The sequence below is a fragment of the Microcebus murinus genome, chromosome 9 (assembly GCF_040939455.1).
Source record: "Microcebus murinus isolate Inina chromosome 9, M.murinus_Inina_mat1.0, whole genome shotgun sequence".
Classification (NCBI taxonomy): Eukaryota; Metazoa; Chordata; class Mammalia; order Primates; family Cheirogaleidae; genus Microcebus; species Microcebus murinus.
This window is the reverse complement of record NC_134112.1, coordinates 10,600,065-10,613,958: the sequence shown is the minus strand read 5'-3', so window position 1 is coordinate 10,613,958 and position 13,894 is coordinate 10,600,065. Positions and strand designations below refer to the sequence as shown.

General features: G+C 51.0%; 1 protein-coding gene across 5 annotated transcripts in view; it reads right to left on the bottom strand.

Annotated features, from left to right (window-relative positions):
- Nucleotides 1-80: 80 nt before the first annotated feature.
- The window catches only part of POLD2 (DNA polymerase delta 2, accessory subunit), a 177,380-nt gene continuing 163,566 nt past the window's right edge, over nt 81-13,894 (bottom strand). Inside the window, exons 2-12 of one of the 5 annotated variants that reach the window (XM_076006278.1) lie at nt 8,120-8,149; nt 6,469-6,744; nt 3,381-3,502; nt 3,035-3,158; nt 2,583-2,697; nt 2,263-2,461; nt 1,846-1,926; nt 1,539-1,696; nt 1,294-1,421; nt 700-801; nt 81-338 (exon numbers count right to left, since the gene is read on the bottom strand). In XM_076006278.1, coding sequence (XP_075862393.1) covers nt 178-338; nt 700-801; nt 1,294-1,421; nt 1,539-1,696; nt 1,846-1,926; nt 2,263-2,461; nt 2,583-2,697; nt 3,035-3,158; nt 3,381-3,502; nt 6,469-6,688 — 1,410 coding nt within the window. In that variant the 5' untranslated portion in view covers nt 6,689-6,744; nt 8,120-8,149 and the 3' untranslated portion in view covers nt 81-177. The other 4 variants (XM_012741499.3, XM_012741498.2, XM_012741500.3 and 1 more) reach the window with 4 other exon arrangements.

The window sequence follows — 13,894 nt, the reverse complement described above, 5'->3', positions numbered from 1 at the left end:
TGGCAAGTGTGCACAGGGCTTCCAGTCACCGTGGGCTCTCCTGCAGGAGTCCAGTACCAAAAGTGCCTGGAGCTCACAGCTCGCAGAAGCAATGTTTAGGCTTTATTTACAACGCTAACACTGCAGGGAATAAGCAGCCCGCATCTGGGTTTCTCTGAGCAAGGCTGCCTTTCTGAGTCAGAGGCCCAGCCCCAGGCCTCCCAGGTCATCATCCTCTGCCCCAAAGCCCGAGAAGCTGATGGGCTGGCAGGCTAGGCTGCGCAGGTTCACGAGGCAGGCGGTCTGTGTGGCACTGAAGTCTGGGACAGTCACCAACAGCACTGTCTGGTCCTCTGGGCCTGCAAAGAAGCCACATAGGACCCCCTTTAGGTTCTGGGTGAGGCCTGCCTCAAAGAGAAGCTACCAGAAGTAAACAGGAGTCTTCACTGGCACACAGTGGGATGGTGACAGTAAAAGACCAGAGATCAGCCCTGACAGAAGCACACAGGCTTGGAGTCATTTCAGTCCCTGCCCAGTTGACCACTCAGCTTGGCTCCCCACAGTATTGTTATGGACACTCGGCAGCCCCTGGGCTGTCCATCCAACTGGGGGGCCAGGGACTCCACAATGTAAGTTTTCTTCTCTGTGAGCCTTGTCCCCAGGTGAGAGCAAATCCTACATGACAACCCAAGCCTGGGACTCCCAGAAGACAAAAATTACCTCGGATGATTTTGGAGCCAAAGCTGGGGGTGTTGCCACAAAAGTAGACATGGGGGCACTCCGGAAAGATGAACGGGTCCGTTTTGTAGAAGGGGTAGCAACCTGGAGGAGAAGGGCCTACTGCTGAGCAGGGCTCCCCAGCCTTGGCACCAGGACACCTGGGCTGGGGGTTCCCACTGGGCGGCAGCCCTGCACAGGATGTGGACAAGCATCCCTTCCTCTCCCACTAAGTGCCAGTGGCAGAGCCCCCAGTTGTGACAAAAGCACCTCTAGACATCGCCACATGATGCCAGGGACAGGTCAGCTCACCCCTGCTACCTGCGCCCTTCAGGGTGGGCCATGGGTGAGAGTGCTGTACTCCAGCCAGCTAGGCTTCCCATCCGCTCCCATGGCCCTCAGCCCTGAGCATGCCTTGGCCACAGACAGAATTACGACTCCAGAGTAGCTTCCAGAACAGACATCAAGCTTCTGAGCTTCCTATTTCTCAGCAAGGTTGGCAAGTGCAAGCACACGTGGGGTCCTTGTGCACTGCACATGAGGGCCCTGCCAGGCCTCCTGGCCCTTTGCTCCCACCCATGTGGCTGAGCCTGTTACCTAGGGTGTCAGGGGCTGTGGGGCTGATGTGACGGACCCTCAGGGTCCACTCCAGGATCTCCAAGTGATCTTCCATGCTGCTGTATCGGAAAATGTCACTCACATTCTGTCCTGATGTCCCTAGGAATCTATAAGGCAAGGCTCAGCTGACCCTGGGCCAGGGAGGAGTAGGGGGTAGGGGGAGGGAAGGGGTGCCTCCTTAGGCAAAAGGCTGGGTCAGACCGAAGCATGGCTGCACTGGCTACCTGACTCCATCGATGGTGGCCTGGTAGGGGTTGGTGACCAACTGGAGCGTGGAGTAGGCAGTGGCCAGTGGGAACATGCAGGGGTGGAGGGGCTGCTGGGGGAGTGTGTAGTTGGTGGGATCAAATTCGCCTGGCATCACGTCCACGGGCACCGAGGCCTGGAAGGCATAGGGCAGGGAGAGTTCGAAGTGCCCTGAGGGAGGCCACATCCTCTGCTCCCTCCACTCTCCCTCCCTTTCCCTGCTGTTGCCCAGTGGCAGCTTCAAGACTGGACTGTCCATCGGCCCCTGGCCCCCAGCCCGCTCACGCTTAGCTGCAGGAGGATCTCGTCCAGCATCTTCACGGCCTCCACGCTGGCTGCCTGGGTTTTCTTGGTGAGGTACTTGGCCTGCAGTAGAAGCCCAGGAAGCTGTCAGGCCCCGACTGGGGCTCACACCAGAGGAACACTCAGAGCCCACCCGGGTCCCCGGCTCAGAGGAGAGCAGACGAAGCCCCAGAAGCAGGAAGATGTAGGAGTTGTCTCACAGACCCTCACTCTCTTAGCCCCTGCCACCTCAGAGAGAGCCTGGGCAGGAGGATGAGTCCCCAGTGCAAAAGGCCCCAGAGTCATGGCAGGGTGCCCGCCGACCTGCGAGACCCTGCAGCGCATGCGCTCTCCGTGGGGAGGGCGGGGCTCACAGGCGTCTCCCATGCTGGAGCAGAATGCGGCGGGCGGGCTCCATACCTTATTGATAGAGTCTCTGCTCTGGGTGTTGTGACTGAGGAGGTTGCCGGCGAGGATGACCCGGGAGACATGGGCGGCGCTGCACTGTTCCCCTTCGTCCCCGAGCTGCCCCGTCACCACGTCCACCAGCAGCTGGGTGCCCAGCAGGCTCTCGCCTCCCCCTCCACCCAGGCCCAGACCGGACACCAGCAGCACAAACCTGTGGGAGAAGGTGGGGTCCCCCAGGGTGCTGAGAAAGGAGGCAGCCCCTAGAGGACAAGGCCTCTCAGATTCCCTCCCCTGCGCTGGGGCCAGGTCCTGGCCCGAGTGCGGCTCCTCACCTGTCCGTATCGAGGGGGGGCAGGGGCTTCTGCGGAGCTAGGTCAGCGAAGCAGTGGTCCTCCACTAGAAACTTCCCATCGTCTTTGACGGAGCCAAACACGGCCAGGACCGTACCTGGGAAGCAGGAGTGTCAGCCCAAGGGGGCAGCCCAGGTGCTACCACCTTCTTCTTGTCACCCAAACAGGCAAAACCAGCCAGTCTCCCTCAGCCACACTGGTGAATCCTCACCTAGGACTCCAGGACTGATTCCTAGTTCTGGGGTCACTGCCTTTGGGAGACGGGTCTCCCCACCAGGTCTCACCCACTCTGACGGCTTCCTACTGCCTGAACCCTCACTACCTCCCCAGGGACATACAAGAGGGCAGTTCCCTTGACACACAGGCCACCCTGCTACTCCACTCTCCGGGCTCCCCACCCACACCACCCCTCACCCTGTCACCGGGCTCCCTACCTGTGACCAACTTTGATACATCAATGGTGCCTTTCAGTTTGATACGCTGTAATTCATCTTCCAAGACCAGCTCGTCATCCGGGTGGATGTATTTGCTCCGCGGAGGCTGGGGGAGCAGGTTGTGCTGGAATGCAGAGATGGGACACCTTGGCCAGAGCCAACCAAGGCTCCTGTGTTAGTGAGGTGACAGTGCAGTCCCCACCCCTCTGGAGCCCGTTGTCTCTGGACCTGTTTCCCTGCCTGCCATGGGCAGGGGATCATCCCCAATCCTCTGGTTCTACAACAGGTGGTGCATCAGGGAAGCGTTTTAGTGGGAGGCCGAGTCTGCCCAGCTGCTCCGACTCACCTCCTCACTGATCTCTCGCAGGATGGATGGCTGGAGCGGCATGGCCTTGAACAGAGTCCCCACCACACAGCTCTTCTCCCCAGGCTGCAGCTCACACAGCTTCTTCACCCCGACTCCACTGCCTGGGGCACGAGGGACACAGACTCAGACACGAGGCGGCCCCACCCTGACAAAGCCCAGGCTTCCAGCATAGGGCCTCATTGGAGCGCTGCGGCCTGTGGCCCTGGCCTTTGCCAGGAGGGAGAGAACATCAAGTGCAGGGGCCCCTTGTACCTCAGGGTGACAGCACAGGGTGAGTTAGTCACAGGAGACAAGGGACTTTGGGTATGGCCGGGCCCTGGATGCCAAGTGTCCTCATAAGAGGCAGAGACTGACAGACACACAGAAAAGAGGGCATGTGAAGATGGGGCAGAGATTGCAGTGATGTGGCCACAAGCCCCGGGATGCCAGGGCAGGGCAGCTACTAGAAGCTGGAAGAGGCCAGGAGGGCTCCTCCCCTAGGGCCTCTGGAAGGAACCAGCCCTGCTGACACCTGGATTTCAACTTCCACCCTCCAGAACTGTGAGAGAATAAATGTCTGTTGTTTTAAGTCAGCCAGTTCATGGTGCTTTATTAGAGTGGCCACAGGAAGCTCACACAGAGTATTACTTCACTCATACCCGTAACACTGAGTCTTAGGAAGACATACGCCAAGTCTCAGCACAGCCCTACCCTAAAAATATTATGGTTTTCTTTAAGAGGTTGAATCCTTCCATCCTGCCCTCCACCCCCACCAAATGCTTCATCCCCTGAAAACAGAGGTACCCAAATGCAGACTTTACGCCCCTCCACCGGTTCTCTGTGGAGCCAGGCAGTCCTGTTTACCCAGAGCGCCTGGGGGCTGTCTTCTCAGCACCTTCCCAGGATCCTGAGGGCAAATGAGGACACACAGGAAGGGTCTGGCACTCTCAGGAAGAAAAGTGTGATGACAGTCAGGACCAGCAGGAGGGAGGAACACAAGTCCCCAAAACGTACAGACCCAGCTGGGCTATAAGGCGGATGCCAGACCAGGCCCTCAGCCCAGCTGACTCCAGCACAGCCCAAACCCCTGCTGCCCGGAATAACCAAGAACATTCCTCAGATCTACACCATCAGAGGGGAGTAACTCAAAACAAGATAAGGAGAGCTCGGATAGAAATGGCAGACACCAACAGAAACGACAGACCTCAATCCCCACCTATCTCACTTTACTCTGCTCCGGGTGGCCCTGCCTAAGCAATGTACGTGAAAACATGCCACGAGTGGATATTATCATCCCCGCTGAGGCACAGAGAGGTTAAGTAACATGTCCAAGGTCACACAGTTGGGATCCAAATATGTGTCCCTGAGCACTAGGTGGAAGGACCCATCCTGTAACCGAGGGCAAGAAAGACAGCCTTCCACCCAGGTGATGTGCTGAAATCAGTGTCAAAACTGGACACAAAGGCCAACATTGCCCCCACTGAGCCTACTGTCTAGAGAGACAACAGATGATAAACAAATATTAATAATTAGCCACTGCGACAAGTGCTACATACAAATGGGGAGCCGAGGGAGAAAAACAGAGGCCCTGGTCGGCCAAGGTGGCCACAGGTAGCCTCTCGAAGGACATGACACTTTGCTTCAGCTGAGATCGTAAGGGACCATGGGAAGAGTGTGCCAGGCAAAGGGGGAAGGCCATGGCAGGAAGGGCTCGGCACGTTCAGGGAACAGGTGGGTAGAGCAACCAATTCTGAGAGGCAGGCTGAGCCTTGGTGAGGATGCCCAGGCCACATGGAGAAGCCACGTTGTTCTGGGTGACAGCCAGCACCTACCACCAGGCCTGTGAGCAGGTAACGCTGCTGCCCCACCACCAATCACCACATTCACTGTGGCAGCTGCCTGATTTCCGCAGCACAGTCTGTGAGCAGAGGGAAGTGGCTGCTGCCCGTCACTGGGGGCATCTGTTGGCAGCTGCAGCAACAGGAAGGGAAATGTGCTACCACAGGAGGGTGCTGCCGTGAAGAATCTAAAGAACTGGGCCTCAGTGGCAGGTGAGCCCTGATAGGACCCAAGGAAGGTGTCCTGAGGACTTAAAGGAAAGTGAGGAAAGGGCTGCTGGGAGTCAGAGGAAGGAGCCCCTTGTTATGTGGTAGAGAGGTGAACAGCGCTTCTGCCTGAAGTAAAGAAAACAGAAACACTCCTGATGAATTTGATGATCTAGCAAGGAGATTTCTGGGCGGTGTTCTTCTGGCTGCCTGTAATAACATGAGTGGATCCAGTGGCTTCGTGTGGGAAGGGATGGGCTTCCAAAGCTCCCCGGGTGGTTCAATGTGCAACCAGAGCTGAGACTCATTAAGCCTGGTGCCGGGGATAATAAAAATGAGTAAGACATGATCTTACCTACAAAGACCTCAGTTTAAAATCTTAACAGGAGATAACTTGAAACTACGTGGAAAGTCACTCTCATGCAAATGATTAGGAGGGGGTAATGCAGCATCACCCAATAGTCAAAGATGGTAGATGCGGGCCCTGATTCACCACAAGAACAATCTAACTGCAGGAGAGATCACCAAGGAAGAAATGAGAAAAAGATAAAGGGCTGTGTTCATTAGGCTACTTTATTAGTGAGCCCAAGGGACGGAGAATTTCATGGCCAACAAATACAAAGGGCCCGGAAGAGGGGCAAACAGACATCAGTAAACAGAGGGAGTCCCCTCAAGTCCAGGGGGTGCATCTTCACCAACCTTGGCTCTTGGCGCCAGCCTGCCATGCTGAGAGGCTCTCTAGTTACAGTGTGGGCGAATGGTTGAATAATTTGCACTGAAGGTAGGAAAAATATTTTCCTCTGCCAATAAAATAATCAGTGTCACTGTCAGAACAAAGGCCTTACCTCGGACCAGCCTCTGAACTAAGCCTAACTTTAAACCCACAAATTACTTAATTTAATCCTTGAAACTGAGGGAAAAAGAAGTTAATTTTCCTGAGGTAATGGGAAGTGGGATAAATCAGAGAAATGTTCCAGTTCTCATGCAACATTTCTAAGTTCTGGGCTGGTGGGGCAGAAGCACCTCCCCAAACTCTCTCTTACCCCAGTGCTGCTGGGCCCGGTTCACCAGGAAGGGTCTCATTTGGACGAGGCGGGTGGCGTAAATGTGGGCGTACTGCCGGCTAAAGCTGCGCTCCCCCAGCCGGAAAGGTTGCGAGGAGTTGGTGTAGGTTGCCACAGGCACGCGAGCAAAGGTGGCATTGTTGGCTGACGGTGGGGACAGCAGAGTGTGGGCCCTCTGGGCAGCCTGCTCCGAAAACATGGCCGTGCTCCTTGCTTGCTTTGTCCAGACAGCTTCGCCAAGGCCAAGGAGGGTCACTGTGAGAACACAAAGGCATTCCTGACCCCAGCCCATCCCCAAAACAGCAGCTCTCCTGGTGGTGTCCCTTCCGAGCTGACTGCACTGCACCCAGAGGGCACCGGGAAAGAAGCGGAGAGCTGTAGTCAACACCAAATATCACGTCCACCTGGAAATTTATCGTGGCTGGATACCATGTCTAACCCTGTAACCTTCATCCAAAAAGGGAGAAAAGGAAAGCTAGGAGCCTTTGTCCCACCTGGAGCGCACTCTGAACCCCACACTCAGGCATCTACTGCCTGCTCCAGCTTGACAACTACCAGTGTCTCCAGTTCAGTATGCCCCAAATGGAATTCCTGATCCATCTCCATCTGGCTCTCCAGCACCTGCCCATCTCCAGGCATGAGGCCTGCCTTATTAAAAAAGCCTACCATGTGACAATATGCCTATTACTAAATAATAAAAATAAAACTAATCAAAAACATAAATCAGTCACTGCTCTGCTCAAAATTCTCCAAAGTTTCTTCATTTCACTGAATAAAGACCCAAGTCCTTACAATGGCCTATGAGGTCTGCCCCACTGTTCTTCCCCACCTGGTCCTCCCCACAGCAGAGGACCTCCGCGCTCTTGTTGGCCCCTCTCCCATGTACCTACAGAGCTCACTTGCTCATCTCCTTTGAGTTCTTACTAATTTACTCACCTTCACCCCTGACCATCTGATTTACAACTGCAGCCCTCCCTGGTACTTCTGCTTCTCCAATTGTATTGCTGTGTACAGTATTTGCCTTCTAATAAACTATATATTTTGAATTTTGTTGTCTGCCTCCATCGACTAGACTGTAGGTTTCAGGAGGGCAGAGATTTTTGTGTCTTATTCCTGGAGGTATTGCCAGCACCTGAAACTGTACTGCCCTACATGTAGCCACTAGGCACCTGGGGCTACCGAGTACTGGCGATATGGCTAGTCCAACTGCGATGTACGGGTAGGACACACACCAGATTCCGCAGAGTAGTACGTCTGGATATATTTATTGGGTTACCAAAATTGACTTCTGCTGTTTCTTTTTACTTTTTTAGTACACCTATTAGCAAGTTTAAAATTCCGTAGTTGGCTGGCTAGTATTCTATCTCCACTGGACAGCACTGGCCTAGGACACAGGCTCTGCACACGTGTCGAAAGAGTGAATGCGAATGAGCTTTCCGCCCAAACCTGCTCCATGGCGGCAGCAGCCAGGCCGCGCTGCCCGGGACGGGACCGCGGCCGGCCCTCCAGCTCGGCTCCGCGCGGCCGCTGCGGAACGCCCGCCGAGACACGAGCCCACGGTCCCAGGAGCCCGGCTCCGCGGCCTGGATCCGCGGTCCACGCGAACCCCACTCCACCGGACCCCACTCACCGCGCGGCGCGCCGCATCCCGCCAATCCCCGCGCGCCCGCCCCGCCCCTCGCTGCATCCCGCCAATCCCTGCGTGCCTGTCCCGCCCGTCGCCGCATCTCGCCAATCGCCGCCCTCCCCGCCCATCTAGCAACACACGCCGCATCCCGCCAACCACTGTGCGCCCCGCCCCCGGACTCCGCCGGCGAGCGCAGAGCCCCGCCCCCGATTTCCCGGGCAACGCGGGGGTGGGGCCGGCGCCGACGCTCTGGGGTTGGCTACGGCCTGTGCGGTGGCTCCGGGTGCGAGTGCGGTGAGCCCGCAGCCCTTCCGTTGTCCCCGGCATGCCCGCTTTCCCGGCAGAGCTGCTTCCCTGAAGCGATGGCGACTCGCAGGGAGGATCCCGACAGAGGAAGGAGGTCCCAGGGCACAACCCCGGGCCGGGGAAGCAGTTGCTCTGCCCGAGGGGACAGCGCGGGAACTCAGCTTCTTCCAAAGGCTCTCGCGCTGCCAGCGTCCGCGCCCGGTGACGGACAAGGGCCGTTTCAGGGTCCTCCCCAGCCCGCCCTCAGCGGCGCATCCCCGCGCTCCCCGGTCTCCGGTGTCGTCGCCCGGTTGTCCGCACTCTTCTTACCCTCCGCGTCTTCCTCGGCGCCGCCCCCCGCTTCGAGGGTGCTCCGTCTGGCGTCTCCACTGATTCCTGGAACCCACCTCCCGGGAGGCTCTCGCGGCCACGCGCACCGTGCTGATTCCCGCGCCCCTCGGCAAACTGTTCCGCTCCGTCCCTGGGCTTGTTTCCTAAGTCGGGTCTTGTCTCCACGAGAGTGGATATAAACACTCGTTAATTACTAGTATTTGATATAATTAAAAATTTAATATTTTGATTATTAAAAGCCCTTGCAGTGGACTTGGCACTGTTCTGAGGTCCTGACACGTTAATTCATCTACTCCTCACGTGTCGTTTTGAAGCATGAACAATTATTCTCCCATTTTTTCAGGTGTGGAAACTGAGGCAGAGAAATCATATAGATAGTGAGTAATAGCTAGGATTAACACAAAGACAGCTGAACTCTTATCAGGAACATTGTACTGCTCTGGGCCTTCACCCATACAACACTGTGCATGTATTGGCCAAACATAATTTTACTTCTTCCTTTCCAATTCAGACACCTTTTTTTTTTGAGACCGTGTCTCACTCTGTTGCTCAGGCTAGAGTGCTGTGGCATCAGCCTAGCTCACAGCAACCTCAAACTCCTGGGCTCAAGTGATCCTTCTGCTTCAGCCTCCCAAGTAGCTGGGACTCCAGGCATGAGCCACCATGTCTGGCTAATTTTTTCTATATATTTTTAGTTGTCCAGACAATTTCTTTCTATTTTTAGTAGAGATAGGTCTCGCTCTTGCTGAGGCTGATCTAGAACTCCTGACCTCAGGCAATCCTCCCACCTTGGCCTCCCAGAGTGCTAGGATTACAGGTGTGAGCCACCACGTCCGGCCTAGACACCTTTTATTTCTTTTTCTTGCCTAATATGGTGAGAAATCCCAAAACTATTTTGAACAGAAGTGATGAAAGTGGACACCTTTATCTTGTTTTTGCTCTTAAAGGAAAAACTTTCAATCTGAGCATTGAATGTGATGTTAGTTGTGAATTTTGGGTTTTTCATATATGGATTTTATTATTTGAGATAGTTTTCTTCTATTCCTAGTTTGTTGAGTTTTGGTTTTTTTTTTTTTATCATGAAAGACTATTGAATTTTGTCAAATATTTTTTTGGTATCAATTGAGATGATCACTTTTTTTTGTCTTCTAGTCATGTAATTGATTACATTTATTGATTTTTTTTTTTTTTTTTTGAGACAGAGTCTCGCTTTTTGCCGAGGCTGGAGTGAGTGCCGTGGCATCAGCCTAGCTCACAGCAACCTCAAACTCCTGGGCTCAAGCAATCCTTCTGCCTCAGCCTCCCGAGTAGCTAGGACTACAGGCATGCGCCATCATGCCCGGCTAATTTTTTTCTATATATATTAGTTGGCCAATTAATTTCTTTCTATTTATAGTAGAGACGGGGTGTCACTCTTGCTCAGGCTGGTTTCGAACTCCTGACCTCGAGGAATCCACCGGCCTCGGCCTCCCAGAGTGCTAGGATTACAGGCCTGAGCCAACATTTATTGATTTTGTTATACTGAATCATTCTAGCATTTCAGGAACAAATCCCACTTGGTGGATTTACAAACCACTTGGTGGAGTTACAAACCAGAGTTACAGTAATACTAGCTTTTATAATTGCCCCTGTATTTTCCTTTACCCGAGATCTTTATTTCTTTATTCAGCTTTGAGTTACTGTCTAGTGTCCTTTCCTTTCAACTTGAAAGATTCCCTTTTGCATTTCTTGCAGGGTGGGTCTAGTGATAATGAACTCTCTCAGCTTTTGTTTATCTGGGAATGTCTTCATTGTCCACTCATTTTTAAAGGACAGTTTTGTCAGATATAGGATTCTCAGTTGACTTTTTTTTTCTTCCAGCACTTTGAATATATCAACTTACTGCCTCTTGGTCTCCACGGTTTCTGATGAGAAATCTGATCATCTTTTTGAGGATCCCCTGTTGTGATGAGTCACTTCTCCCTTGTAGGTTTTAAGATTATCTCCTTATCTTTGGGTTTCAGCAATTTGGTTATAACTATCTCTATGTGGGTGTCTTCCGAGGTTATCTTACTTGGGGTTTATTGAGCTTTTTGGATGTTTATATTCATATTATTCAGCAAATTTGGGGAGTTTCCAGTTATTATTTCTTCAAATAATCTCCTTGTATATTTACTCTCTTCTTTCACAGTGGCTGTGTTGGCCTGCTCGATGACGTCCCCCAAGTCCCTTAGGCTCTGTTCAGTTTTCTTCTATCTTTTTCCTTTCTGTTCCTCAGATTTGATAATTTCAATGTCCAATCTTCAAGTTTGCTGATTGTTTCTTCTCCCTGCTTGAATCTAGTGAATATTTTCATTTTAGTTATTGTATTTTTCAGTTCCAGAATTTCTTTTTTGCCACCTAAAACAACAAAAAAACTAAAAAAGTTTTCTATCTCTTTATTGATATTCCCATATGTTCATACATCATTTGTCTAGGGTAAGTCTGGTGGCTCACGCCTGTAATCCAAGCACTTTGGGAGACTGAGGGGGGAGTGGGGAGGATTTCTTGGCTAGGAGTTTGAGACCAACCCAGGTAACATAGTGAGACTCTGTCTCTACCAAAAAAAAAAAAAAAAAAAAAAAAAGGCTTTGTCTCAAAAGTCAGCCATCCAGTCTTTTTCTGGCATGGTTTCTATTGATTTTTTTTCCCCTTTGAATAGGTCATATTTTCCTATTTCTTTGTATGCCTTGTGATTTCTTTTTTTGTTGAAAATTGGACATTTGAATCTTACAATGTGGAAATTCTGGAAATCATACTCTCCTTTTCTCCAAGTTGCTATTTTTTTCTTTTTAAAATTGTTGGCTGTCTCTATGCTGGGGATTAGCCTGAGGTGAAAACTTAATGTTTCAGGTCTTTTCTGTGCCTGCATCCTTCCTTGGGCATGTGCAGTGACTTCCTAAATTTCCCTGTGTATACAGTTGCTTTTAAATGTCCTAATCCTGAAATGTCTGGCTCCCAAAAGGGGGAAAAAGGAACAGTGAAGGATGAAAGAAAAAAACCCCAAACAGGTACTGGCCCTTTAAATCCCCTAGAAGCCACTTTAATTGGAAAAGTTTGAAATAATGGTGATAGAGGTTGCTTCAACCCCTGCCCACTTCTGTGTTGCACTTCCATGATCAGAAATAGCAACCAGCGATCAGAACTTAGATCCCTGAGTTGTGGAGGACCGGGTCTTTGTTGCCTACCCCGGCTCCTGGAAGCCACTTTAGGAACACTGGTCCAGCTGCCTGCCATGGGGTGGGGGTGGGGATGGGTAGCCCCTATGGTGCTACAGGCTGAAATTGACCAAAATTAACTGCAATTTGCCTTCCTTGCAAGTCTTTGAATAGACTCCAGAATTCTGAAATAGTTACATGTTCTAAAAATGTTGCTGCTTGTTAGGGCATGGTAAATTCAGTGACACCAAATGAAGCATGAAAGGAAGAAGTTTATTATACTCACAGGTCCCAGAGAGAGGGTCACCACATGCCACACAGAGTCACAGGGGAAAGCACCAGCGTCTGTCAGGAGGCAGAAGACAAGAGCGAGGGGAAAGTCTAGGCCAGAGCTTTTATTAAGGTTTCCATGGGAATGGCAAAACAGGGTAGAATAAACAGTTTGGGATTAGCTAGTTTGAATAATTCCAACAGACTTTGGGGCATAGGTGAGGTCTCTAGTTGCCTGGTACCTGGTCCTGGATTGGTTTAGGAAGGAGGGAATATTGGCTTGGTATATGACAGTTAGATGAAGAGTTATTGAAGGTATAGCCTCTAGATTTGTTGGTTCGCATATAAAGGTGCACCCCTGGCCCACCAAGCCCTTTGCTATCTCTAAGAATTGGCTAGGCCTGGGAGGGACAGTCTCTTCCCAGTTAGTGACATCACCAATGCCAGGGCATTCAAAAATAACAAAATATAGCTAATATAGTTGGCATTGTGATGAATAGATGCCAAATAGGCAAATACAGAATCTAAAAAAACACAGAACATTACGTTAGACAGATTCTGTGAGGACAGTTTTGTCCAGGTGGGGAGACAGATTCCTAGTGCCTCCTGTTCCACCATCTTCCCTCACATCACTCCTCAATTACTCACTAATATTTTTAGAAAACAAGTTAATCTGAAGAGACATTGAATTATTTTCTTTAAATACCAGCTTTAACATCCTGTTTCTTTTTAATAGATCATATTTTCCAGCATGCAAGGAGACTGAAGTCAGCACTCTGTCCTCACAATAAGGAAAAAGCTGAGCAAACTGAAAGATCAGCAACTTCTCTTAGATCCGTCAGAGAATTGAGGTCTGGGCAAACTGCTGTCCCTAAAACCAGAGATGGGCAGGCAGACACAGGGAATCACAGTATACCAGAGCAGAAGGCAACAGCTAGAGCCAGTGCTGGGTTAGGAGAACTTAAACTGTAATTGAAAAATTACTGGAGGCTCAATGCTAACCAAAAAAACCCCCGAACTCTGTAAAATACCTTAAAGAGTTTATTCAGAGCTGAACATGAGTGACTGTTGGCCTGGGAAGCCATACCCAAGAAGCCTTGAGTAAGTGGTCCCGAGGCAGTTAGGTTACAGTTTGGTTTCATACATTTTAGGGAGATAGGAATTGCAGGTAAAATCATAATTCAATACATGGAAGGTATACATTGGTTTGACTCAAAAAGGAGGGACATCTCAAAGCGGGGGGCTTACAGGTTATAGGTGGGCTCAGAGATTATTTGATTTGTAATTGGTTAAAGAAATGAAGCTTTGTCTAAAAGCTTGGAATGTTTTAAGTTAAGGAAGTCTGTTAATAGAGACAAGCCACAATATATAGATTCAAGTGATGTGTTAAGCAAATTCATTGCCTACAGGTGTGATTTAGCCTTTGCCTTGTGCAGCCTTAGGTTCTCTTAGTAATGTAGTATCTTATTGTCACAGAGTCTTTTTTGTCAGTCTTATAATGTCTGTTTTAACAGTAATGCTGGTCAATTGTTGTAGCTAAACTCCAAAAGGTTAGGGGTATAACGAGGCATGTCCAATCACCCTTCCCTTCATGGCCAGGAATTCAGTTTTAAGGTTTTTCTGGGGTCCCCTTGGCCAACAGAGAGTTCATTCTATTGGGGGCTTAGGATTTTATTTTATTTTATTTTATTTATTT